Source organism: Coregonus clupeaformis, chromosome 18, assembly GCF_020615455.1.
Source record: "Coregonus clupeaformis isolate EN_2021a chromosome 18, ASM2061545v1, whole genome shotgun sequence".
NCBI classification, from domain to species: Eukaryota; Metazoa; Chordata; class Actinopteri; order Salmoniformes; family Salmonidae; genus Coregonus; species Coregonus clupeaformis.
Genome location: NC_059209.1, coordinates 53,245,432 through 53,273,052, shown reverse-complemented (window position 1 = coordinate 53,273,052; position 27,621 = coordinate 53,245,432). Strand labels below are relative to the sequence as shown.

Here is a 27,621-nt window from a genome sequence, read left to right as displayed (position 1 = left end):
AGGGTGGTGCTTGAAATCATTGTTCTTTCTCTATTAACCATGGTTACCTGCAAGGAAACACGTGCCGTCATCATTGCTTTGCACAAAAAGGGCTTCACAGGCAAGGATATTGCTGCTAGTAAGATTGCACCTAAATCAACCATTTATCGGATCATCAAGAACCTCAAGGAGAGAGGTTCAATTGTTGTGAAGAAGGCTTCAGGGCGCCCAAGAAAGTCCAGCAAGCGCCAGGACTGTTTCCTAAAGTTGATTCAACTGCGGGATCAGGGCACCACCAGTGCAGAGCTTACTCAGGAATGGCAGCAGGCAGGTGTGAGTGCATCTGCACGCACAGTGAGGCGAAGACTTTTGGAGGATGGCCTGGTGTCAAGAAGGGCAGCGAGGAAGCCACTTCTCTCCAGAAAAAACATCAGGGACAGACTGATATTCTGCAAAAGGTACAGGGATTGGACTGCTGAGGACTGGGGTAAAGTCATTTTCTCTGATGAATCCCCTTTCCGATTGTTTGGGGCATCCGGAAAAAAGCTTGTCCGGAGAAGACAAGGTGAGCGCTACCATCAGTCCTGTGTCATGCCAACAGTAAAGCATCCTGAGACCATTCATGTGTGGGGTTGCTTCTCAGCCAAGGGAGTGGGCTCACTCACAATTTTGCCTGAGAACACAGCCATGAATAAAGAATGGTACCAACACATCCTCCGAGAGCAACTTCTCCCAACCATCCAAGAACAGTTTGGTGACGAACAATGCCTTTTCCAGCATGATGGAGCACCTTGCCATAAGGCAAAAGTGATAACTAAGTGGCTCGGGGAACAAAACATTGACATTTTGGGTCCATGGCCAGGAAACTCCCAGACCTTAATCCCATTGAGAACTTGTGGTCAATCCTCAAGAGGCGGGTGGACAAACAAAAACCCACAAATTCTGACAAACTCCAAGCATTGATTATGCAAGAATGGGCTGCCATCAGTCAGGATGTGGCCCAGAAGTTAATTGACAGCATTCCAGGGCGGATTGCAGAGGTCTTGAAAAAGAAGGGTCAACACTCCAAATATTGACTCTTTGCGTAAACTTAATGTAATTGTCAATAAATACTTCAGTATACCATAGTAACATCTGACAAAAATATCTAAAAACACTGAAGCAGCAAACTTTGTGAAGACCAATACTTGTGTCATTCTCAAAACTTTTGACCACGACTGTAATTCTAACCTTAACCCTAAACCCCCTAGAAATAGCATTTGGCCTTGTGGGGACCAATAAAATGTCCCCAATTTTTGTTTGTTTACTATTCTTGTGGGGACTTCTGGTTAGCTTTCTCTTTCTAGAAGCTGCCAGGTCGTTCTGTATGTTCCTACAGCTGTCAGTGGCTGCCAGACCCCCCACTCCACCCAACCCGCCCCACGCCTCACTAGAGCTGTAGAGGCATTTGCTGGTGAGTTCTCAGCTGTCATCGACTTATTCCTTAAATAGACCATATCAGGACCAGACCATGTTTCAAGGGGGTTACCTATGTCATCACGTACAAATAGAGAATAAAAACAGGAACTACTATGCAGTTATTTGAAAGATTCTACATTGGAATGTTGTTATAAAAGCAATGAGGCATTGTAACAAACCCAAACCAATGTTAAATGTGGGAATTCAGTGTACAATTCTCCCAACAAGTGTCTGCTCTGTGTAGAGTAGGCCCCTATCCCTTATTTAAAATAGACCCACCCTGGTTCTGGCCCACCTCATTGAGATTCAGTATAAATATAAATTGTGAAGGAGGGGGAGTTGCATTAATATAAAAAAAAAGTTGACAGCGCAACAATCATGCAGTGAAGCTCAACACTAAACCCAAGCAAGGGATGAGAAGAGAAGAGAGGAAACGACACAATCACACAATCCTGAAGGTACCGTATGGCTCTAAGGGACACATGTCTTGAGTGTACAAGGTCTTGAGTGACATGCTTGCCTGCCAGGGGCTCTCAGGCCAGGGGAGAGGGGCATGGTGATTGTCTATCAGGAGTGGTGGAGTGGCAGGGAGCCGTCTGTCCATTAGGATGATCGTATCAGTGGTAAGGCCCCCACTGGGGTGCAGAATGATGCCCAAATAAGGCATGAGGGGAGGCCATTTCAAGTTAGAGATAACATGTGCTGGGCCATTTGCTAAAGGGGACTCAGGTCAGAGGGAGACATAGTGAAAATGGTAAGAAGAGTAACAGTTTTTCATAGAATGTTATCTTTTCTGTAATTTGTTTATCATTTTTAGGAAATGTGGTATATCGCTCATGCTGACTTAAAATTTGAGTCATGGTGTGAATATATTTATTTTGCTGAATTCACAATGAATGGAAACCTTGTCAAAATGATCATGTTTTAGCTGGCATTTTTCTTGACTTGTTTCCTTTGAGTGGTTGTAAAGTTAAACAATCTACCAGGAACAGGGTTATATTTGGTAACACATTGCTATTCTTCCAGATTTAGAATGGGCTGCAATTTGTTTTAAAGTTAATTAATGTGTTATTAAGTATATATAGCTACTGTACATGTTCAATGTATAGTGTTAGAAGAGTAATGGAATATTCCAGAAACATGTTCTGTTTACTTTGTAAGTACCAGTCATTCATTGGCTTTGATGTTCAAGAAGTCAAACCGAAACCTGAAAAAAAAAAATCCAACTGAATTCTAACCAATATATTTAGCGTTTTGAGCTACAACTTCTCCTCTCCTCACCAGATGGGTGAGATGGCAGATCCAATCCAGTTCAAAGAAGAGGGGAACAAGCATTTCCAAGCCGGTGAGGTGGATAAGGCCATCGAGTGTTACACTAAAGCCATCAAGTTGTCCACGGACAAAAAGGTTCTCGCCGTTGTCTACAGGAACAGATCAGCCTGTTTCCTGAAAAAGGTAAACACCTCACCTAAACCACAGGCAAAAACGGAATAGTTCTATCATTATTAATAATTATCCCTGGGTGTGATTTCCTGATCCTCTGATGTTTTTGAACGCCCTTGGTTTCCTTTTCAGGAAAGCTACACCAATGCAGCCTCCGATGCCTCCAAAGGTACGGTACAGTCTACTAAATGTTTAGTACATAAACAAGAATCAAAACACAGCCAATTACGTTTTTTTTGCCATGCTCATTGCTCACTGTCACATAACATAACATGACAAATAATGGATTATCCTCATGCCACAGTGATTTTTTCACTTCAACCCAGACACTTGTATACTTCTCTGCTCTCCAACAGCCATTGACGTAGATGCAGCAGACATCAAAGCCCTGTTCCGGCGCTGCCAGGCTCTGGAGAAGCTGGGCAAGTTGGACATGGCCTTCAAAGACGTCCAGAGGTGTTCCACCATCGAGCCCAAAAACAAGACCTTCCTGGAGACCCTCAGGAGGCTGGGGGCTGAGATCCAAGCCAAGGTTTGCTACCCACTGGACAGTTTAGATACGATCCATTGGTTTACTTATAGATGACTATGTGATTATAATATTTTATTGACTTATGAACTAGACATAAAAAACACAAATTATAGTACTTATCTGGGACTTACAGTTGAAGTCGGAAGTTTATATACACCTTAGCCAAATACATTTAAACTCAGTTTTTCACAATTCCTGACATTTAATCCTAGTAAAAATACCCTGTCTTAGGTCAGTTAGGATCACCACTTTATTTTAAGAATGTGAAATGTCAGAATAATAGTAGAGAGAATGATTATTTCAGCTTTTATTTATTTCACCACATTCCCAGTGGGTCAAAAGTTTACATACACTCAATTATTTTTTGGTAGCATTGCCTTTAAATTCTTTAACTTGGGTCAAACGCCTTCCACAAGCTTCCCACAGTAAGTTGGGTGAATTTTGGCCCATTCCTCCTGACAGAGCTGGTGTAACTGGGTCAGGTTTGTAGGCCTCCTTGCTCGCACACGTTTTTTCAGTTCTGCCCACACATTTTCTATAGGATTGAGGTCAGGGCTTTGTGATGGCCATTCCAATACCTTGACTTTGTTGTCCTTAAGCCATTTTGCCACAACTTTGGAAGTATGCTTGGGGTCATTGTCCATTTGGAAGACCCATTTGCGACCAAGCTTTAACTTCCTGACTGATGTCTTGAGATGTTGCTTCAATATATCCACATAATTTTCCTTCCTCATGATGCCATCTATTTTGTGAAGTGCACCAGTCCCTCCTGCAGCAAAGCACCCCCACAGCATGATGCTGCCACCCTCGCGCTTCACGGTTGGGATGGTGTTCTTCGGCTTGCAATCTACCCCCTTTTTCCTCCAAACATAACGATGGTCATTATGGCCAAACAGTTCTATTTTTGTTTCATCAGACCAGAGGACATTTCTCCAAAAAGTACGATCTTTGTCCCCATGTGCAGTTGTAAACCGTATTCTGGCTTTTTTTGGCGGTTTTGGAGCAGTGGCTTCTTCCTTGCTGAGCGGCCTTTCAGGTTATGTCGATATAGGACTCGTTTTACTGTGGATATAGATACTTTTGCACCTGTTTCCTCCAGCAGCTTCACAAGGTCCTTTGCTGTTGTTCTGGAATTGATTTGCACTTTTCGCACCGAAGTACGTTCATCTCTAGGAGATAGAACGCGTCTCCTTCCTGAGCGGTATGACGGCTGCGTGGTCCCATGGTGTTTATACTTGCGTACTATTGTTTGTACAGATGAACGTGGTACCTTCAGGCATTTGGAAATTGCTCCCAAGGATGAACCAGACTTGTGGAGGTCTACAATGTTTATTCTGAGGTCTTGGCTGATTTCTTTTCATTTTCCCATGATGTCAAGCAAAGAGGCACTGAGTTTGAAGTTAGGCCTTGAAATACATCCCCAGGTACACCTCCAATTGACTCAAATGATGTCAATTAGCCTATCAGAAGCTTCTAAAGCCATGACATCATTTTCTGGAATTTTCCGAACTGTTTAAAGGCACAGTCAACTTAGTGTATGTAAACTTCTAACCCACTGGAATTGTGATACAGTGAATTATAAGTGAAATAATCTGTCTGTAAACAATTGTTTGAAAAAATTACTTGTGTCATGCACAAAGTAGATGTCCTAGCCGACTTGCCAAAACTATAGTTTGTTAACAAGACATTTGTGGATTGGTTGAAAAACAAGTTTTAATGACTCCAACCTAAGTGTATGGAAACTTCCAACTTCAACTGTATCTCTCTCGCTCTCTGTCTACAGCTGAAGACAACCTTCTCCACAGACTCACGGGTTCAGAACATGTTTGACATTCTGCTTGATGAGGAGATGGACAAGGACAAGAAGGAGAAGGTTTGTATGACACCATAGTAGAGATCAGTTCCATTGATTCAACTTACTGTAATAAGCATAATGCTGTGGTCTTCAATTTTTTACAGTCTGATATCAAATGCAATGTGTGTAACTTTAATGGCAATATGAATAATATTTTCTTCCCATGTAGGCTGCTAACAACCTGGTGGTTCTGGCCAGAGAAGAAGCTGGCGCAGAGAGAATCTTCCAGAACAACGGAGTGCCTCTGCTGCTGGATTTGCTTGAGACCGGAAAAGTAGAGATGGTCCTGGCCGCTATCCGCACCTTCGCAGGAATGTGCACTGGACACAAAGCTCGGGTGAGGGGCAGGGGAAGACATAGAGGTGCATAAGAGGTTCTGTGAGAAGGGGATAAAAGGGGAGCCAAACCTCAAGTACTTCTGATCCTCACAATTTCTGGTCCTTCCAGACAGATATGGATCATTTTCAAAGTTGCTATTGTAATGTCTAGCCATAGTCCCCTTTTGTACACTCAGTTGACCTGTATGTTTGTCTCTGAACAGGCCATGGCCATTATCCACCTGGTGGGCATAGACAAGTTGTGCAGCATCATGGCCGTCGACAACGAGGACATCGCCTTGGCAACCTGTGACCTGTTCCAGTGCATCAACGACTCCCTCACTGGAGGAGACCGGAGGATTTATGGGAAGGAGGAAGCCCTGATTTTGGGTGAGACATCCACTCACATTCCTGCATTCCTAACCTGTTTCAGTTAAAGCCCTACATTTATATACATTCATGTAGTGCTTTTTACCTAACTTGAATTGCCTCTGAATAGCATCAATCAGCTATATAAACAGATTTTGAAGGTCTCATCATTCTAATCTTGTTTGTGTTTTATAAACGCTTAATACAACTGGTCTGACACTTTCTCTGCTCCCCTGCAGATGCAAGCAAGGACTTGAAAAGCATCCTGATGGCCCTGCTGGAGATGGTTGCCAGTAAGAAGGTTTCAGGACACGGCAGAGACCAGGCCCTGAACCTGCTGAGCAGGAACGTGCCTCGCAAGGACAAGAAAGACCCTGACCACTCCAAGAGCCTCTTTACTATCGACCACGGTGAGTGGTTAACTGTAGCTTTGACCATGATCTGTGACACTAAGTAGGCCTATGATATACAGTGGGGGAAAAAAGTATTTAGTCAGCCACCAATTGTGCAAGTTCTCCCACTTAAAAAGATGAGAGAGGCCTGTAATTTTCATCATAGGTACACGTCAACTATGACAGACAAATTGAGGAGAAAAAATCCAGAAAATCACATTGTACGATTTTTTATGAATTTATTTGCAAATTATGGTGGAAAATAAGTATTTGGTCACCTACAAACAAGCACGATTTCTGGCTCTCACAGACCTGTAACTTCTTCTTTAAGGGGCTCCTCTGTCCTCCACTCGTTACCTGTATTAATGGCACCTGTTTGAACTTGTTATCAGTATAAAAGACACCTGTCCACAACCTCAAACAGTCACACTCCAAACTCCACTATGCCAAGACCAAGGAGCTGTCAAAGGACACCAGAAACAAAATAGTAGACCTCCACCAGGCTAGGAAGACTGAATCTGCAATAGGTAAGCAGCTTGGTTTGAAGAAATCAACTGTGGGAGCAATTATTAGGAAATGGAAGACATACAAGACCACTGATAATCTCCCTCGATCTGGGGCTCCACGCAAGATCTCACCCCGTGGGGTCAAAATGATCACAAGAACGGTGAGCAAAAATCCCAGAACCACACGGGGGGACCTAGTGAATGACCTGCAGAGAGCTGGGACCAAAGTAACAAAGCCTACCATCAGTAACACACTACGCCGCCAGGGACTCAAATACTGCAGTGCCAGACGTGTCCCCCTGCTTAAGCCAGTACATGTCCAGGCCCGTCTGAAGTTTGCTAGAGTGCATTTGGATGATCCAGAAGAGGATTGGGAGAATATCATATGGTCAGATGAAACCAAAATATAACTTTTTGGTAAAAACTCAACTCGTCGTGTTTGGAGGACAAAGAATGCTGAGTTGCATCCAAAGAACACCATACCTACTGTGAAGCATGGGGGTGGAAACATCATGCTTTGGGGCTGTTTTTTCTGCAAAGGGACCAGGACGACTGATCCGTGTAAAGGAAAGAATGAATGGGGCCATGTATCGTGAGATTTTGAGTGAAAACCTCCTTCCATCAGCAAGGGCATTGAAGATGAAACGTGGCTGGGTCTTTCAGCATGACAATGATCCCAAACACACCGCCCGGGCAACGAAGGAGTGGCTTCGTAAGAAGCATTTCAAGGTCCTTGAGTGGCCTAGCCAGTCTCCAGATCTCAACCCCATAGAAAATCTTTGGAGGGAGTTGAAAGTCTGTGTTGCTCAGCGACAGCCCCAAAACATCACTGCTCTAGAGGAGATCTGCATGGAGGAATGGGCCAAAATACCAGCAACAGTGTGTGAAAACCTTGTGAAGACTTACAGAAAACGTTTGACCTGTGTCATTGCCAACAAAGGGTATATAACAAAGTATTGAGAAACTTTTGTCATTGACCAAATACTTATTTTCCACCATAATTTGCAAATAAATTCATAAAAAATCCTACAATGTGATTTTCTGGAAAAAAAATTCTCATTTTGTCTGTCATAGTTGACGTGTACCTATGATGAAAATTACAGGCCTCTCTCATCTTTTTAAGTGGGAGAACTTGCACAATTGGTGGCTGACTAAATACTTTTTTCCCCACTGTAGTTCTACACTGTTTATGTCAGTTGTGGGCTTATGTCTTGTTCTTGAGAAAAACATTATTTTATGGTTTGTATTAAATATGGAGTACTGAGAGTATTAACTTAATGTAGGAAAGTTGCCATTCATATTGCTTTGTGAACCCCCCCCACCCCACCCCCCCCACCCCCACCAGGTCTGAAGAAGATCCTAAAGGTGTGTGGCCAGATACCTGACCTCCCAGACCAGCTGCCCATGACAGAGAACACTCAGCTCATCGCCAGCGTGCTGCTCGACAAGCTCTGGGACGACTTGCGCTGCGACCCCGAGAGAGACAACTATAGGGAAGTCTGTGACGAGTACATCAAGTGAGTTACACATTAGTAACATAACAGCAACATACGAGTAGCATATCTAATGAGAATAATATCATACAGACATTAAGAGATATCTGTGATGCACACATACATCATGAGTAATGTTACAACAGGGGAAGTATCTAACAGCACTATAGAGTTGACAGTGAGGATGAGTACTAAATTAACTGACTGTAACATTTATCCCTGACCTCCTCCCTCCTCCCTCATCTATCCTTAACCCTGCTCCACCTGACCATGACCCGTTCCACAGAGGCAAGTTTGACCCCAATGATATGGACAGGAACATCCACGCCATCAATGCTCTGTCAGGACTGCTGCAGGGCCCCTTCGAGGTGGGCAACCAGCTGGTGGGTCGCCAGGGCATCATGGAGATGATGGTGGCGCTGTGCGGCTCCGAGCGTGAGGTGGACCAGATGGTTGCCGTGGAAGCACTGATCCACTCCTCGACCAAGATGAGCCGCGCCTCTTTCATCATCACCAACGGCGTGTCGCTGCTCAAAGACATCTACAAGAAGACGAAGAACGATAAGATCAAAATCCGTGCGCTGGTGGTGAGCGAGCTTTAAATTTCCATACTATGGAAAGATGGAATAGAATGGACGTTTTGATAGTTCTTCATGTTTGAAAACATTACAGGGACTCTTCAGATTGATCTAACTGTAACTTTCCTTACAAGTTAATGAACTCAATATTGTGTGTGTGTCCCTTTCCCCAGGGTCTGTGTAAGCTGGGCTCAGCAGGTGGAGATGACTATAGTATGAGGCAGTTTGCTGAAGGCTCCACTGAGAAACTGGCCAAGCAATGTAGGAAGTGAGTGGTTTTGTGGCTGGTAGCTCTGACGATGTAGCTGCTGTTGTGTAACCTTTTGGTGTTAATACTCTGAGGTATTAATTGACCTACAGTCTATCACAGGCTCTTTTTCAAAAGTATTATGGACTACAAATATCAGGAGTAATAGATTGTGTACAGAGCTGTACCCTTATGTTTGAGCTGCAAAGACATCATTATATTCCCTCAGAGTGATTTTGAAATAGTTTCCCATGATCATAATCTCAAGATGAAGGATCATTTTCTGTTAGCCTTGTTCCCTGTTAACACTCTTCCTGTGTGTGTCAGGTGGTTGTGTAACTCTGCCATGGACACGAGGACCAGGAAGTGGGCTATAGAAGGTCTGGCCTACTTGACCCAAGACGCTGACGTAAAGGATGACTTTGTTGAGGACGAGCCTGCCATGAAAGCCATGTTTGACCTGGCCAAGGTAGGTACTGTACTATTGAAGACAGAGGATAGACACAACTCATAGCGCATAACATGAGCATAGTGGCATTAAAGTGTGCATATGTGACCTGGAGGAGAGTATTAATCTTCCCTCTTCCCTGTGACACAGTCTAAAGATAAGACCATCCTGTATGCTGTGGCCTGTACCCTGGTCAACTGCACCAACAGCTATGAGAAGAAAGACATCATGCCTGAGCTGGTTCAGCTGGCCAAGTTCTCCAAGCAGCACGTCCCCGAGCAGCACCCCAAGGTAAGATAAGACAAAGACACAGGCCTCCCTCTGTCTGTCCGGTGGGCAGAACTCTACAACAAGTCATCCTTATGTCAGGACAGAACAGAACTAGTCACTCTAATGTCATTAAGCACTGTAAACTAAACTAGTATAAAGGATATATAAATGTGACTATGCTGCTCTCTACTGTAAGCAAAGTTATATATTTTTTATTGTGAGGCCCTAGGTACTGTATATTAACTGAGGGAGATGCTGACTATACACACACTTCTCTGCCCTTAGGACAAGAAAGATTTCATCCAGAAGAGAGTGAAGAGGATGCTAAAGGGAGGAGTCATCTCAGCTCTCACTGTCATGGTGAAAGCAGACAACCTTCTCCTGACTGACCAGACCAAAGAGATGCTGGCAAGGTGAGCAACCTGGGACTGTACTAGGCTCGAGCATTTAGCTATGTCACAGACATTCTTATAAACTAGTATACCAAACATTAGGAACAACTTCCTAATATTGAGTTGCACCTCCTTTTGCACTCAGAACAGCTTCAGTTCGTCGGGGCATGGATTCTACAAGGCGTCGAAAGCGTTCCACAGGGATGCTGGCCCATGTTCACTCCAATGCTTCCCACAGTTGTCAAGTTGACTGGATGTCCTTTGGGTGGTGGACCATTCTTGATACACACAGGAAACTGTCGAGTGTGAAAAACCCAGCAGCGTTGCAGTTCTTGACACAAACTGGTGCGTCTGGCACCTACTACCATACCCCGTTCAAAGGCACTTAAATATTTTGTCTTGCCCATTCAACTTCCGGATGACACACATACACAATCCATGTCTCAATTGTCTCAAGGCTTAAAAATCCTTCTTTAACGTGTCTCCTCCCCTTCATCTACACTGATTGAAGTGGATTTAACAAGTGACATCAATAAGGAATCATAGCTTTCACCTGGATTCACCTGGTCAGTCTATGTCATGGAAAGAGCAGGTATTCTTTATGTTTTGTATACTCGGTGTATATGCATATGCACTGATGTATGTATGTATGTATGTGTGTAACTGATAGATGCTACTGAATGTGAATGGAATATATAAAAATGGAAATGTAATAATGAATGGATTTGGATGTAGGCCTAGAGTAATGAGTCTCTCTGTTTCTCTGTGTTGTGTCAGCAGGACCTTTTTTGGTTCTATTGTTCTTATTTTAAATATGTGTAGTTCAGTCCTTGAGCTGTTCTTGTCTATTGATGTTCTGTATTATGTCATGTTTTGTGTTTTGTGTGGACCCCAGGAAGAGTAGCTGCTGCTTCAGCAACAGCTGATGGGGATCCTAATAAAATACTAATAGTTATCCAGTCAGTACATGCAATTAGCAATACTGCAGAACAAATTTCATTCAAATAATTGGTATTTGCTTTGATTTGCAGGGTGTTCCTTGCCTTGGCAGATGATCCCAAAGACCGTGGCACTATTTGCGCCCATGGAGGGGGCAAGGTGAGTGACAGACACAACACAAGATTCTCCATTCTAGTATAATCTATAACGCAGTCTAAATGTACATTTGATTTATTACTTTTATTTAACCAGTAGTTTTCAGACTATTGAGAAAACGTTATCTTTTCAAGACATCTATGAGGTGTCATAGTTAAAACTAAACTGTGGTTCGAGCTTGGAACAGTCAAGTGGTGTCTGGCCACCATAGTCACATGTAGGCTAGAGCAGGGTTAGACAACCCTGGTCCTGGAGTGCCGCAGGCATTTCATGTTTTTGATTTAACCAAGCTGGAAGACCAGGTGTGTTGAATTTAGTCTGATAAATTAGCTCAGTTGGTCTGGTGTGGTGCCTAGTTGGGGCAATATCCTGCAGTACTCTAGGAACAGGGTTGATGGCCCCTGGGCTAGAGTATGTTGTAATGTCACAGTAAAAGTTGAAGCGTGTGTGTGGGTCTGTGTCTGAACCACTGATCTCTTGCTGTGTGATCCCCAGGCTTTGATCCCATTGGCTCTGGAGGGATCAGCTATAGGGAAAATAAGGGCCGCCCACGCCCTGGCCAAGATCGCTGCTGTCTCCAACCCAGAGATCGCTTTCCCCGGAGAGAGGGTAGGAACCTGTCTGACCACTTCCTGTTACGTGGGAGAAAGGGTGTGGGCTGGTTTGGGAAAGGGAATTGACTCATACGTATTTTAGTTGTCTTGCATTCAGTAAAACACATACTTTTTCAACTCATCTTTATTCTTCTTTCTCTGTCCTTCCTATCCTTTCTTACTATGTCCCTCTCTTTCGGCTTCCTGTTTTACCCTCCCTCCCTCCTCCACCATGCCTTGTCATCTCTCTCTCTGACAGATCTATGAGGTGGTGCGTCCTCTGGTCAGCCTGTTGCACCCTGAGAGAGATGGGGTGCAGAACTACGAGGCACTTCTGAGTCTCACCAACTTGGCTGGTCTCAACGACAAACTGAGGTAAGGTCTGTTAGTTTACCAACCACACCACAGTATGTATGTATAACCCAACAAAACACCAGAGACTATTACAGATTAATTAGACAATTCAACAATCAATATAAGGTAATAGAGAGGTGTGAGAGGATAAGTGTGTTTATTCATATGGCACTAAACAGGAAACAACTATGGACTAAGATATGCTCTGGGGACTTTCCGGAGTTCATTTTGTTTTTTTCACTGTTGCTGCCAAACCGTTTTGAGTGGAGGAGATGAGATGGTTGCCTGATTCATTAACTCTTTCCTCCCATCCTCCACGGCTCCAGAGTGAAGATCCTGAAAGAGAAGGCTCTCCCTGAGATTGAGCAGTACATGTTTGAAGACCATGACCATATCAGACAGGCAGCCACAGAGTGCATGTGCAACCTGGTGACGTGCAAAGAGGTAAGAGGGCACCCCATCACTCTTAGGGAACAATGTCATCACTTAGTGTGTGTGTATGTAACAAACTTGTCACCCAGTGTAACGTCATCATTGTGTGTGGTGTATTCCAGGTGCAGGATCGGTACCTGGAGGATGGGAATGATAGGCTGAAGCTGCTGGTGCTGATGTGTGTTGAGGACAATGAAAAGCTCCAGAGAGCTGCAGCCGGAGGCCTGGCCATGCTCACCGCTGCCCAGAAGAAGTTGTGCACCAAGATGACCCTGGTGGTACGTCTGTCCGGTTGCATTCACACTACAATCACTTTGGTGTGACCCAAGGGCAGTTCCTGTACAAAGATCCTAATTTAATCACCACACTGAATCATCTCGATACTAATTATAGTTATATATTACCAAATTAATGTATAATCACAACAGTGAATGTAGTTATATATTACCTAATCAATAACCTGTCTCCTCCCCTTCATCGACACTGATTGAAGTGGATTTAACAAGTGACATCTATAAGGGATCATAGCCTTCAAGAGCAGGTGTTCCTAATATTTTGTACACTCAGTGTATATTACCTAATTAATATGTTTAATCATTATGAGACCTCAGCCACGTCATCACTTGTCAGATGTAAAGCGCTTGTAATCATTTGACTGACAGACCAATCTTTTCTCGGTTCTCGCCACAGACATTGCAGTGGATGGAGATCCTTCAGAGGCTGATTCTCCATGATCAGCCCCAGATCCAGCACAGAGGCCTTGTGATCGTGTACAACATGCTGAACTCGGAAGACAACGAGCTGGCCAAGAAGCTGATGGAGAGTGAGATCCTGGAGATCCTGACAGTAATTGGCAAAGCAATGGACAACCCCAAGAGGCAGATTGTAATCGATGTGGCACGCACCTGCCTGGTCAAGGCCATGGACCTCGGCCTCATCAAACCCTTCACAACCCCTTCTTAAAGCATTGTTTCTCAACCTTTTTGTAGTACCAGGGACTGGCATGCAATGGTCCTACTCCCTCAAAGGCGCAACCCAAGTTATTTTGTCCCTTGTGGCAATGAGAGGAAATACAAAGCCAATCAACCAGAAACAAATCACACACACATACAGAAATAAGAACATGTATGCCAATTCTGTTCTAGTCCAATGAGTGCATGTTTCCCCTCTTATTTGGCGGGTACACTTGCAGATGCCCATACCCCCTCACTACCCTAAGTCCTCCCAAAATGTCAGGCTGACACTTGTCACAGGACATTGAATTTACAGATTGTACCTTTAAATGAAAACTACAACTTGAGAGCTAATTACAGTAACTTGCTTATGGACTGATGAGATACATCCCACAGATCAAGGTCCAGAGATTTAAGGTTGAGACACTCTTAAGTGTAGGCCTATGGACAGAGAGCCAAGGAGATAGGACTGATGATCCACCTGAGCAGCTAAAGCTGGGTCTGCTCTCCTGAATTCAGAGACCATACAAATACATTTTCTGAGTTTTTAGTAAGCTAAGCAAAGTGTATTTGTGTGGATGAGAGGTGTTTGTTTAATGTAATTTTACACTTAAGGATAAAGATTTGATTTTTTGTCAAATACGCTGTTCGATTCTTGACTCTGCATCCATTTTTAGGGTCGTCACTAGATAACACAGGTAAGTGATAATGCCCGAGAAGCCGGTGTTTGTTGGATATATTGACACGGGTGTTCTTAGGCCCAAGATGAAGTCGAGGGCTGACAAACCGTGCCAATATACAGTGGGGAAAAAAAGTATTTAGTCAGCCACCAATTGTGCAAGTTCTCCCACTTAAAAAGATGAGAGAGTCCTGTAATTTTCATCATAGGTACACGTCAACTATGACAGACAAAATGAGAATTTTTTTTCCAGAAAATCACATTGTAGGATTTTTAATGAATTTATTTGCAAATTATGGTGGAAAATAAGTATTTGGTCAATAACAAAAGTTTCTCAATACTTTGTTATATACGCTTTGTTGGCAATGACACAGGTCAAACGTTTTCTGTAAGTCTTCACAAGGTTTTCACACACTGTTGCTGGTATTTTGGCTCATTCCTCCATGCAGATCTCCTCTAGAGCAGTGATGTTTTGGGGCTGTCGCTGGGCAACACGGACTTTCAACTCCCTCCAAAGATTTTCTATGGTGTTGAGATCTGGAGACTGGCTAGGCCACTCCAGGACCTTGAAATGCTTCTTACGAAGCCACTCCTTCGTTGCCCGGGCAGTGTGTTTGGGATCATTGTCATGCTGAAAGACCCAGCCACGTTTCATCTTCAATGCCCTTGCTGATGGAAGGAGGTTTTCACTCAAAATCTCACGATACATGGCCCCATTCATTCTTTCCTTTACATGGATCAGTCGTCCTGGTCCCTTTGCAGAAAAACAGCCCCAAAGCATGATGTTTCCACCCCCATGCTTCACAGTAGGTATGGTGATCTTTGGATGCAACTGAGCATTCTTTGTCCTCCAAACACGACGAGTTGAGCTTTTACCAAAAAGTTATATTTTGGTTTCATCTGACCATATGACATTCTCCCCAATCCTCTTCTGGATCATCCAAATGCACTCTAGCAAACTTCAGACGGGCCTGGACATCTACTGGCTTAAGCAGGGGGACACGTCTTGCACTGCAGGATTTGAGTCCCTGGCGGCGTAGTGTGTTACTGATGGTAGGCTTTGTTACTTTGGTCCCAGCTCTCTGCAGGTCATTCACTAGGTCCACCCGTGTGGTTCTGGGATTTTTGCTCACCGTTTTTGTGATCATTTTGACCCCACGGGGTGAGATCTTGCGTGGAGCCCCAGATCGAGGGAGATTATCAGTGGTCTTGTATGTCTTCCATTTCCTAATAATTGCTCCCACAGTTGATTTCTTCAAACCAAGCTGCTTACCTATTGCAGATTCAGTCTTCCCAGCCTGGTGCAGGTCTACAATTTTGTTTCTGGTGTCCTTTGACAGCTCTTTGGTCTTGGCCATAGTGGAGTTTGGAGTGTGACTGTTTGAGGTTGTGGACAGGTGTCTTTTATACTGATAACAAGTTCAAACAGGTGCCATTAATACAGGTAACGAGTGGAGGACAGAGGAGCCTCTTAAAGAAGAAGTTACAGGTCTGTGAGAGCCAGAAATCTTGCTTGTTTGTAGGTGACCAAATACTTATTTTCCACCATAATTTGCAAATAAATTCATTAAAAATCCTACAATGTGATTTTCTGGATTTTTTTCTGTAATTTGTCTGTCATAGTTGACGTGTACCTATGATGAAAATTACAGGCCTCTCTCATCTTTTTAAGTGGGAGAACTTGCACAATTGGTGGCTGACTAAATACTTTTTTTCCCCACTGTATATATACACCGGCTAAGAGGGCATTATCACTTTTATACAAGGGGTTACCAACATATTCAAATAATGATTGACATTTTCATTAAATGTTATTTTGATTAATTTATTTGTACTATTTATTCCTTCCACAAGATATAGTGCTGACACAAATCTAGGGTTGCTAGAGACACGAGCGACCCAGTCGTTCGTTCTAAATGTTCCATTGCCATACTGGCTGGCAATGTTCTTATCCCTTGCTTGCTAGCTAGCCAACTACGGCTAATTTACAGTCACGTCAAAAAGTTCCGCCAGAATAACAGCAAAGTAGCTGCATTTGCATTTGTTTAAGCTGTTTTCTAGTGTCATTTATTTGGATACATCCATAACATTGAGCTAATGGGGCGACACTCGCCTGGCATAGAGAATATGCTCACTCATCAGGACACTGTTCAGAGGAGCTAGCGAACACAGTAGAAGGCATGTTATTGATCTGTCCACCAGTGCATAACGATTAGTTACCGGAGTGTAACTCCAGTTCTATGAGTGGAGCGGAGCCCCATAGGGGAGCTCTGCTCCTATTGGTTTACCCACTGCCCTAAGGCAGTATCAGCCTGAGACAAAATTATGCACACACCTGCAGCCAATAGGAGTACAGGTGTCCCTATAAGAGGGGATGCCTCCCCTCAATCAGCCTCCCGAGATATTTATCTTCAGCGAGACTAGAGAGGGTCGGCAGGGCCTTAAGTCCTATGGCGCTCCGCTCCACTCATAGAACTGGAGTTACACTCCGGTAACTAATCATTCTATATCGTGTAGCTCCGCCCCATAGGGGAGCTCTGCTCCTATTGGTTTAAGGCGGAGCGTAGCGCTCCAAAATGTACTCCCTGCCGAGCCCGACAAAAAGGTCAGGCCTAGCAATGGCTGCAACCAAGTCCCGCAGTACTGCAACCACTGTATGACAATACAAGTGTCACAATATACTGCGTCATCAGTTATAAACCCGCCCAACCTAGTCCAATGGCAACACCAGTGACTAGTGGGCAGATCACCAGAATATAAACCATACTAATCTGTACTAGCAGATAGATGGTACTCAATATCCTGACACAATAATACCGACCACGAATGGAATGACACAAAGTGTCACTCTACATTGTGTACACGGTAGGCCGCCTCACTCAATCAATGGAAATCCATAGATTAGTGGGCAGATCCCAGAACATGATTCATACTAATCTGAACAAGCAGATAGATGACGTCACATTCCGTCAAAATTATCACGACCGGTCAAATAGTACTGTAACCAAGGATACTACTATTCTCCCTCATCATACCAATATGTCCTTCCATCAGAAGCGGACCTGAAAGAGACCTGTCTCCTCAGTCCTGCATTCCTCTCTCCTAGCTCAAGTCCTCCCTTCAGCCACGCTGAGTACAGACTGAGCCAAAGAGTTAGAAGACATATCCAAGAGATAGAAACTAATAAATGGAGACGGTGTCGACCATGACGCCGCTCTACATATATCCTCTACCCCTGTTCCTCTGAGAAAGGCAGTAGAAGCTGCTACTCCATGAGTGGAGTGAGCTCTTATACCCTGAGGCAATTGTCACCCGCTGCCTCATAAGCTGTCTCAATGCCTTCACAAAGCCAATGAGACAAGCGCTGTTTTGAAAGTGGTCTACCTAGTGCAGCCGCACCGTGACATACAAACAGCTGAGGCGATGACCTAATCGCTGCTGTGCGCTCAACGTAACACGCCAAAGCGCGCACTGGGCACAGGCGATGGAGCCTTTCCTCACTCCTCTCCCTATGAGGAGGGGGAGAAAAAGCCCACAGCTCCACGGTCTGTGACCTATATGAGCTCTTAATAACCTTCGGCACAAATGCCGGGTTAGGACGTAACACCGCTCTGCTCAGATCGCCATTAATGGCAAGGCAGTCGGGTCTCGTCGAAAGAGCACACAAATCACTGACACGCTTAGCAGTAGTCAAAGCGAGCAACAGCGCTGTCTTCAAAGACAGCATCTTGAGGGGTATTTGATTAAATGGCTCGAACTGCGATTTACATAGCGCTTCGAGTACCAAAGCCAAATCCCACTGAGGAAGCGTGGCTCTAGGCGTTGGCCTAAGCCGCCGCGTTCCCAATAAGAAATGTTTCACTAGAGGGTGGCTGAAGACATTGTCTCTGCCAAACCCCTTGTGACAAGCTGAAATCGCCGCTGCAAACACCTTAATGGTGGCGGGCGATCGCTGCTTATCAAACATAAACTGCAGGAAAGAGAGAACACTCTCAACCTGACAGCTCATGGGGTCTACACCTTGTGTGACACACCATCGTGAAAACAAGTTCCATCTACTGGCATACATCCTGGAAGTGGAACTGGCATGTGAACCCTGTATGGTCCTGATCACTGCATCAGATAACCCACGGCGCTCTAGCCTGTCCCTCTCAGGAGCCAAGCCTTCAGTGGTTGGCAGATTATGGGCAATTGCCCTATCGAACCCCCCGCCTGAGACAATGCGTCCCGTCGATGTGGAATTGGCCAAGGTGGCGCAATCAACATCTGACTCATCTCCGCAAACCATGGAGCCCCTGGGCAATCGGGGGCTATAAATATTATTGACAGCCCTCCTGATCTCACCCTGGCTAACAGTGGGAGAATGCAGGACAGCGGAGGGAATGCATACAGAAGAACTCTCGGCCACGGGTGGTGCGCAAATGCGTCTCTTCCCAGTGGCGGTTCGTCCTGTTCCCTCAGAGAGAACCATAGGGGACGCGAATAGATCCACCTCGGCTCTCCCGAACTGTTCCCAAATTTTTAGAACAATGTCCGGATGCAGACACCACTCGTCGTCTCGAGGACCCCCTCGCGACATGAGGTCTGCTCCTACGTTCAAGTAGCCCGGAATGTGTGCTGCTCTCAATGAGCAAAGGTGCTTGTGAGCCCACAGCCACAATTCCTCTGCCGCCCGGTGGAGAGCAGGAGACCTGAATCCTCCCTGGCGATTTATGTGAGCTACTGTGGTCCGGTTGTCTGACCAGACCAGCACATCGCGACCCCGAAGGGTAGACGCGAAGTGGGTCAGAACCAGTCGAACCGTTTCCAACTCCAAGAGGTTGATGTGGCGACTCGAAAGAGGCCACACACCTCCTATCGCTTGGGTCTGACATGTCCCTCCCCATCCAGTCAGAGAGGCATCTGTATACACTGGAATGTAGGAGGACACTTTGCCTATCGAGACTCCGTGCGTGAGAACGCGCGGGTTTCTCCAATAGTTCAGATCCGCACTGAGCGAAAGGGGAACCACCACCAACTGATGACGTTGACGCACTGGGTCTAGTCTTAGTTGGGCGAACCATCGCTGCATCCTGCGCATGTGCAGGAGTCCCAGCGGAACCACAGAATGGGCTGACGATATGAGACCCAAGAGTGACATGATAGACAGCGCCGTTACCGTGTGATTCGGACGACACTTCCTCAGGGCTAGCAACAAGGCTACCCTTCGAGGGTCCGAAATTCGAGCCCTCATCATTACAGTGTCTAGCTGTATCCCCAGGTAGACAATCTGATGACTGGGCCAGGGCGCACACTTTTTCCAATTCACAGCGAACCCCAGACGTGTGAGATGAATCACTGTCTGTGTCGTGTGAGTGAACGCCAGCTCTGCTGACGGGGCGAGAACCAGTAGATTGTCTAGGTAGGCTAGTAGCCTTATTCCCTGACGATCCAACGGTTCCAATGCCGCCTCCACACACTTGGAAAACGTGCGAGGTGCCAGGGCGTACCCGAATGGCATCCTCGTGTATTCGTACGCCACCCCTTGAAAGGCGAATCGCAGAAACTTCCTGTGACGCGGCTGCACCGGCACATGAAAGTACGCGTCCTTTAGGTCTATGCTTGTACAAAAGTCTCCTTTCTGGACACATTCCAGTAGACGTTTTGTCGTGAGCATTCGGAAGGGCCGTTTGGTTACGCTCTCGTTGAGAATGCGTAAATCCAATATCGGCCTCATTCCCCCTGTCTTTTTGGGCACCAGGAAGTAGGGTGAATACAGCCCTTTGTTCCTTTGCTCCTGGGGAACTACTGTGACCGCCTCCTTCGCCAAAAGTTCCGTAATCTCTGAAACCAGAGCAGCCACTTTTTCAGGCGTTTTCATCACCGTCTCCACCACTCCCTTGAATGGGGGTGTGGTCCGATGGAATTGGATGGCATAACCCTTCTGCAACGTCTGGTCTAGCCAGCGTGAGAGGGTACAGCTTCGTTGCCACTGCCAGCAATGCAGAGAAAGCGGGCGAGCGCGAAGCTGTGGTACATTCAGTAGGAAGGACCTGTATTCCTCTATGGCCCTTGCCGCCGCTGTTCCCCAACACTGAGGTGGTGGAACAGCTCAAGGCGGGCCTCCCATGAAAGGGAGAGGAAACATTAGTGCGTTCTGAGAGAGACGGGGGCGCAGATACGTTGGTTAAACCCGTAACCATCGTATTCCGGCCCTCCGTGAACGCAGCGCGGGTCTGAACTGCACTGACCGAGGCCACAGCCTGCGACAGAGCACCAAACCCAGACAGCGATTGCGTCATCATTCCAGAATCTGGCTGTGACTGCAGTTCGCTATGAGAGCCCTTCACTACAATACTCCTAGGAGTCTGTAATGTGAGGTCTCTATAAGGTAACACAAGGCGGCGCCTTGATACCCTCTTGACCTTCACCCTCTGTGTGTGCTCAGCTCTGCACCTCTGGTGGGCTGAGCTACATTCAGTGTGGTGAGCATCGGCGCGTTCTTTGAGAAATGGGGGCGCCGATACGTTGGTTACCCCTGTAACCGTTGTAATCAGGCCCTCCGTGAACGCAGCATGGGTCTGAATCGCACTATCAGAGACCTTAGTCTGAGATAGTGCGCCATCCCCGAATAGTGGTTGCTATGTGAGACACTCCTTATACATGAAGTGTTGTCTATACCTACCCTGTGTGTCTGTTCAGCAACACACCCCTGGTGGGCTGAACGGCACTCAGAGTGGTAAGAGAGAGAGGGTGAGATATGAACGCTCTCGGACATATTATGGAAAAGGGGCTCTTTTTTGACAAAGTCAGGTGGAGCCAACTCTTAATTATATACATCAACAAAAGCAACATCATCACCCATCCCTTCAACCGAAGGGTGGGGGGGAACAGTGGGCACGTTCGACACCATCGACGCGTCCTCTATCCACTCCCCCGCGTCCCATCACGTGCGCCTCCTCTTGTGGCCCCCCTTAGGTTGCCAGGTCGGCGTCCTCACAACTTATCTCGCCGGCTGCGCCATTGGGGCCACCGTGGCTGCTGGGGGGCGGAGCCCGCTCTCCTGCCTCCTGTAGCCGCCGATTGGCGCCGGATACGCCGCCTCGCCGTAGACCCTGGTCTACTCTGGGCAGCGGAAGTGGACGGCCTTTGGGACTGGGGCGCAGGGCCTAACCTCCCTGCCAATGGCAGGTGTCTGGCCAGCTGCTTCTTTTCTTCGTCCAGTCTCGAAAACCTCTCTGTCGCCTCTTTGACGGCGACTCCAAAGAGCCCGTCGTCAGAGAGGTGGGCGTTCAAAAGCGACGTCCTGTCTGCTTCTTTCATGGTCGTCAGAGACAACCAGAGGTGTCGCTCCGCGACCACCGAAGTGGCCATGGACCTCCCCGCACAGACGGCCGAAGCTTGTGTTAGGTGAAGGATGGCGCCAGAAATTCTGGACGCCTCCTCCACCTCCTCTACTTCCAGCTCGGTCTTACCCGTGGTTAGACGGGACAGAGCGGCTGCCAAGAGGGCAATGTTATTTGCTGCTGCTACAGTCTGGGCTCCCAAGGTGAAGGACTTCTCCAACAGCTGCGCTGTGAGGCGGTCCTTCTGCGATGGTAGAGTAGCCTTCTTGGAAGAGGGCCAGGGACTCAAACCCGGTACGAGATACGCAGCCATGGCGCTCTCTAACCTGGGAATTCCCTTGGAAGGGCCCTGAAATCTTCCCTCCACTCTAGTGAACGGGAGGTACGACCTTGCCGGCGAACGCGCCGCTAGAGGTGCCTCCCATGAGGCCTCGACGTACTTTGCCAATGAGGGCATTGCTGGAGCCAGTGGGTCTGCCGCTCTCCTTGGCCGGGAATAAGGGCCGCCCTCCATTAAATCTACCTCCGGTGCGGAGGGAATAGGGGGCAGCGCTATTTCCAGTCGTCTGGCAGCTCTCTCAATGAGTCTGGGAATGTCCGATCTCAGAGAAGCTGCAGCGAAAGACAGGGCTTCTGATTTCTCAGAGCCCGTGTCGTCATCGCCATAGGAACTACAAGCCCTCTCGCTATCCAAGGGAAAGGGGGGCTTGAAAGTATGAGGAATAGGGTCAGACTGTTCCATAGGAACGCCCGCCTCCTCCTCATAGTCCCCATCATCTCCAGAGTCTGCGCCGTCTGATGACGCCTCTGAAGCAGAGGCTAGAATCGACAGCACGTCCTCTAAAGGAATATCCTCCCTAAAGAACGCCCAACGCTGCTTCTTCTCCTTTATAGAAAGGAGGGCGCAGGAGGCGCAGTTAGGGGGACTGCTGACGCCCTCTTTGGCATGCTGAGACCCTAAACACACGAAACATAAGTCGTGGGAGTCAGCAGCCGCCATGGAGGAGCATCGGCATTGAGCTCTGAAAAGAGCTTTTGGGGGTGGAAAATCTCCAGGTGTGCTCATTGTTGGACGACGTCGAAGATCTGGAAATTCGACGGCGTTTCTCGTCCTGAGTCTTCTCTTCGTCTCTTCTTGGCTACTTCAGTCTAGTCCAGTCGCTGAAGATAAAGGGAGGCTGATTGAGGAGAGGCATCCCCTCTTATAGGGACACCTGTACTCCTATTGGCTGCAGGTGTGTGCAAAATTTTGTCTCAGGCTGATACTGCCTTAGGGCAGTGGGTAAACCAATAGGAGCAGAGCTCCCCTATGGGGTGGAGCTCCACAATATAGAACTGGGTTGGGGCGGAATGATGAGGGAAATAGTGTTTGTAACTTTGTTTACATTACTATTAGACGTCATATAATATTGACGGAATTGTGACGTCATCTATCTGCTTGTTCAGATTGGTATGACTCATGTTCTGGAGTCTACCCACTAATCTTTGGGGATCCATAGATTGAGTGTGGTGGATTACCGAATACACAGTGTAGAGTGACACTTTGTGTCATTACATTACATTTACATTTTAGTCATTTAGCAGACGCTCTTATCCAGATTAGTGGTCGGTTTTGTTTAACAGGATATTGAGGTACCATAGGGTGACCATATTTTAGTTTTCAAAAAAGAGGACAGTGGGAGCGGGAGGCAGACGGACACCCGCAGTGGGTGGTAAATACAAATGCGTTCACAACCATGCATCTATGTTATTGAACTTTAATACATAAAGTAATACATCCTTTCCATTCAACTGTTGGCCCTCAACAATAGAATAATAACAAACAGCTTTTAACACCTTTTACACGACACTGTTTCTTTTCATGGCCATAGGTAAAAAAAAAACTAAAAAAACAGTTGTCATAAAAAAATCCACTATTTCAGTCAAAAATAATGTCAGTCCTCCTGATGCTCTCTGGTATACTTTCCCGAAGGTCGAATCTTTCCCAACAGTCCTTGATTACCAATCAAGTAGGCATGAAAGTCTTTGCAAGACATGTTTTTAAAATGTTTTTAAAGTTGTATTGTGTACACAGAAGCCCCTTCAGTGACTCAACAGACAAGTGATTCCTTTCCTTTGTCCACTGGCTTTGCATCAGTGAAAAAACTCTACATTTGCATTGTGAGAAGGAATAGCAAAGAAAAACTGCAATCTTCAGTAGCTCTGAATGAAAATCTATGCTTTTGGACCTTTCAAAATATTTGGTCCATTTCTTGTGTGCTTGCAGATTGCTGAACTCTTCATCACTGTTACACCTTTCTGTGAATTTCTTCAGGTTGGTGACCTGATCAAAGCACTTTGCATCATCAATTGGCACCCCCTTTTCTCCCAAGTGTTTGATACAGGCTTCTATGTCATTCCAGTCAGGTGTCACACTCCGATCCATCCACATGAAAGAGGAGAACTTCTCCATGGGTGCCATCCATTTCTCCAGATACTCCAGGCATGAACTGTACATACCCTGTACTTGAGCACTGAAATGGTCACAATTCTTACCAAGTCCATCCTTGTGCTTTTGTGCCAATAGTCCCTTAAGGGACATGATGTTATTGGTCTTGCGTTCAAGAAGCATGGTGTGGACTTTGTTCAAAAGGTTCTTCACTTCCACAATTGAATTGCTCTCCCTTTCCATCTCCTGAATGTGTGAATGAAACACACACATGAGTGAGTGCATGTGCCAGAGGTAAATTTCACTGAACTCATCTTCAAAAAAACGTATTGATCAAGGAGGGTGTTTTTTCCTGTGACAAAAATAATGCTTTCAAGGCTGGAAACATCTGTAGCAGCCTCTCAATACCTGGGAATAATGACAGCCATCGACTTCTGTATTCAACATCAACAAATTCACAGTACTCCTTCAGATTCTCTGTGCGCACAGTGTAGATGTGAAAGTATTGACATATTTTGAAGATGATGTTCTCAATATCGACATCTAGTGTGTCTGCCCCGTAATGAACACAATTGTTCAAGACGTGTGCTGGGCAGCCCACACCGATTAAAGACTTGTTCTGCAATTACTTCTTTAAGTTTGCGAAAACATTATTTCCTTCTTCATCACGCCGGATTCCCCCGAACATTGTATTGCAGTTGTCACCTGTAAATGCAATACATTTTGAAAAAATCCCATTATTTTCCAGTGTTTCTTTGATGTATTGCGCGATCGTATCAGCTGTCTCATTTGGAGTGTTTTTAACTTCGACTAATTTACTTTGCACGCCACCATTCTTCCAATCAAAATACTGAATAAGCAGAGGGAATATTTTCACAGCACCGTGATTGCTCCCATCAGTAGAAACACCACAGTGAGGCATGTCTTCTAGTGCTTTCAGAGCTATGTCGACAGAATGTGGTGCTATCACAGCGTTAACGATTGCTTCGGTCTTAGTACGAGCGCTTGAAAATGTTCCCACAGTCTCCGCGGGGCGGAGCTCCACGATATAGAACAACAGGTTACATTGAGGGGGTTCGATTAATCTCGCCTGGGCGCCCATATAGGGGTGTTTCGTTTGAAAATGGATTGCATTCGATTGGAACCGGGCTGCCTCCCGGGCTCAAAACAAAAGTGACGTAATTCAGCATGTGTAGTAATTAGTAGGATTCTGCGTTTTCCTATGTAAAAGTGATTGCTTTTGCTAAAAACACTTTATCTGCCTTCCCAATGAAAAATATTTAGAAAATTCAAACATTTATTTCATGGAAATGACGACTGTGCTGCTTTGTTGACAGAATGACGGAGCGGCACAGATTACCGTTCGATTTGAGATTGGCCCTCCTCCCGCCCCGCTTTCGCCCGATGACATGACGGGCCCGGTGCCCCGCGGCTGAGCATAATCGAATCCGCCCATTGTAACAATGTTGGATACAATGCGAACGCTGCAGTTTCATTGGTTTATCATTACAGAAAAGGCGTGGTTAAATCTAGTTGATTCTGTTGATTATGAAACGTCAACGTCATCGATACATAAGACGTCAAATGGTGGCTGAAACCTATGACATTGCAGTAGGCTTTCGATTATTTGCAAAGACGTAGCTAGGCTGGCATATTTTTCACAATGAAAGGGTGAGAGATTGGCTATCGAACATTCAGAATGGCCGGCGCCCGCGCCTTCGGCTTCAAGGAATGTCGGAAGATTGGAGGCTCTCAAATAAGAAATCTTCTCAATGCAAAAGATTTCTTCCTTTTCGATTGCGATGGCGTGATATGGCACGGAGAAAAGGCAATAACTGGTGCGCCTAAGGTGGTGAGTTCTTTGATCAAACACGGCAAAAACGTGTTTTTCGTTACAAACAATTGCACTAGGCCACGTGAGAATTACGTGAACAAATTCTACCGTCTGGGCTTTACTGATGTAATGCAAGAGCAGATATTCAGCTCATCGTATTGTTCGGCGCTTTACCTGAGAGATGTCGCTAAGGTGCAAGGTAAGGTGTTTGTCATCGGCGGAGAGGGAGTGCGTAATGAACTGTTAGAGGCTGGCATTCCTTTCGTTGGTGATGAAGACGCGCCTGACGGCACTATATTTAACTGTGCATTGGCCTCAGATGTCAAAGCGGTCCTTGTTGGACATGATGACAATTTTACCTTCCTTAAATTGGCCAAAGCCTCCTGCTATCTGCGGGATCCAAACTGTCTGTTTTTGGCCACTGATGTGGACCCCTGGCACCCGCTGCAAGATGGAAGGATATTACCAGGTATGGTACTGATGCTGTGCACTAACTAACCTAGCTACTAAACTAACCTACTGGTGTGCGTGTGTGGAAGAGAGGGACAGAGAGCTAGAGAAAAAATAAATACAATTGACTCTATTTCCAACCCTCATCTCTCGCTCCCCATCTCTCTCTGTCAGGTTCTGGGTGTCTGACAGCAGCGCTGGAGGTGGCCACAGGTCGGAAGGCCATGGTGATAGGCAAGCCCAGCCCCTTCATGTTTGAGTGTATCTCCAGCCAGTTCAGAGTGGACCCAGCCCAGTGCCTGATGGTGGGTGACCGCCTGGAGACAGACATGCTGTTTGGGGCCAACTGTGGCCTGGATACCATGCTTACACTCACAGGGATCTCTCAGATGAAGACGGCCCAGGAGTACAGAGACAGTGATCACTCCACAAACCATAACTTTGTGCCAGACTATGTAGTGGATACTATTGCTGACTTCTTACCTGCTTTTGAGGACTGACTTTGTTTCAGATGGTGGTGTTGTCGGTTCACCAGTGTTGAGGGACTCCGCTGTTATAACTCCGACTGTTCAAAGTATTACTGAGGTTATGTTTAAGAAAAACAGTTGTAGGATCATGAGTGAAATGTTACTTCTATATTCCAGTATTGGTTGTAAGAACTACTCATCCCAGGTAATGCCGTTTGTTAACAGAAAAGGTTCTAGCAATCAGAGGTCTCAATAATGTTGACATGTTTGGCAGTGCATTTAGGCCTACTGTAAATAATCCAATGTATTTTTGTTGTGACGTGTATAGTGGTGTAAACATGTTATGCTGTTTGTGTTCCAGATATCCCTTATGGGTTTTATAAGAACATGTGAAAATCCATATTTCTGAATGGCCTGTGACTGTTGCAGACTAGCACATTGATATGCAAGATACAATGATGGCTTGAGGCAATCAATGCACAAATAGTATTGGAGAACACTTGAAGAAAGTTGATAATTACAGTCTTTTCAATGTTTTATGATCTTGTAAGTCATCTAATACAACTGGTGCCAGTACTATTGTCAGCTGAACTATCCCTGTTGTGAATTATTTTGCTGGAAGACTGAAATGTGAGATTTTTTACATTCATATTAGACTACTAATTCCCTTGGGTGTGGTGTTTGACATGTATTGTCAGATTCAATAAATTATTAATTTTGACATTTTGTATT

The 27,621-nt window shown here is 45.8% G+C and overlaps 2 protein-coding genes across 3 annotated transcripts; both read left to right on the top strand.

The window, feature by feature from the left end:
- Nucleotides 1–1,775: 1,775 nt before the first annotated feature.
- LOC121573465 (protein unc-45 homolog B) lies at nucleotides 1,776–14,346 on the top strand. 2 transcript variants are annotated; one of them, XM_041885490.1, is made up of 20 exons: nucleotides 1,776–1,895; nucleotides 2,722–2,892; nucleotides 3,013–3,049; nucleotides 3,237–3,412; nucleotides 5,196–5,285; nucleotides 5,437–5,604; nucleotides 5,809–5,974; nucleotides 6,193–6,363; nucleotides 8,197–8,368; nucleotides 8,631–8,931; nucleotides 9,096–9,190; nucleotides 9,497–9,638; nucleotides 9,768–9,908; nucleotides 10,173–10,300; nucleotides 11,311–11,377; nucleotides 11,870–11,983; nucleotides 12,227–12,342; nucleotides 12,648–12,765; nucleotides 12,876–13,031; nucleotides 13,444–14,346. In XM_041885490.1, exons 1-20 carry the CDS (start codon nucleotides 1,851–1,853, stop codon nucleotides 13,714–13,716), a joined length of 2,847 nt encoding a protein of 948 aa, XP_041741424.1. In that variant the 5' UTR covers nucleotides 1,776–1,850; the 3' UTR covers nucleotides 13,717–14,346. The 2 variants fall into 2 exon arrangements, with proteins under 2 accessions (XP_041741424.1, XP_041741433.1); XM_041885499.1 differs by lacking the exon at nucleotides 1,776–1,895 and adding an exon at nucleotides 2,091–2,191.
- An 11,250-nt stretch (nucleotides 14,347–25,596) lies between these two features.
- On the top strand, nucleotides 25,597–27,610 carry LOC121573478 (chronophin). Its single transcript, XM_041885511.2, has 2 exons — nucleotides 25,597–26,441; nucleotides 26,597–27,610. The coding sequence occupies exons 1-2, from the start codon at nucleotides 25,838–25,840 to the stop codon at nucleotides 26,920–26,922; spliced, it is 930 nt and encodes a 309-aa protein (XP_041741445.2). The 5' UTR covers nucleotides 25,597–25,837; the 3' UTR covers nucleotides 26,923–27,610.
- The last annotated feature ends 11 nt before the right edge of the window (nucleotides 27,611–27,621 follow it).

Bases quoted from the DNA above. Each gene is read 5' to 3' on its own strand.
- LOC121573478 (XM_041885511.2), top strand. From the start codon at position 25,838: ATGGCCGGCGCCCGCGCCTTCGGCTTCAAGGAATGTCGGAAGATTGGA. The intron at 26,442-26,596 runs GTATGGTACTGA...TCTCTCTGTCAG, and splicing joins AGATGGAAGGATATTACCAG to GTTCTGGGTGTCTGACAGCA.
- LOC121573465 (XM_041885490.1), top strand. From the start codon at position 1,851: ATGAGAAGAGAAGAGAGGAAACGACACAATCACACAATCCTGAAG. The intron at 9,909-10,172 runs GTAAGATAAGAC...CTCTGCCCTTAG, and splicing joins TCCCCGAGCAGCACCCCAAG to GACAAGAAAGATTTCATCCA. The intron at 10,301-11,310 runs GTGAGCAACCTG...TTTGATTTGCAG, and splicing joins ACCAAAGAGATGCTGGCAAG to GGTGTTCCTTGCCTTGGCAG.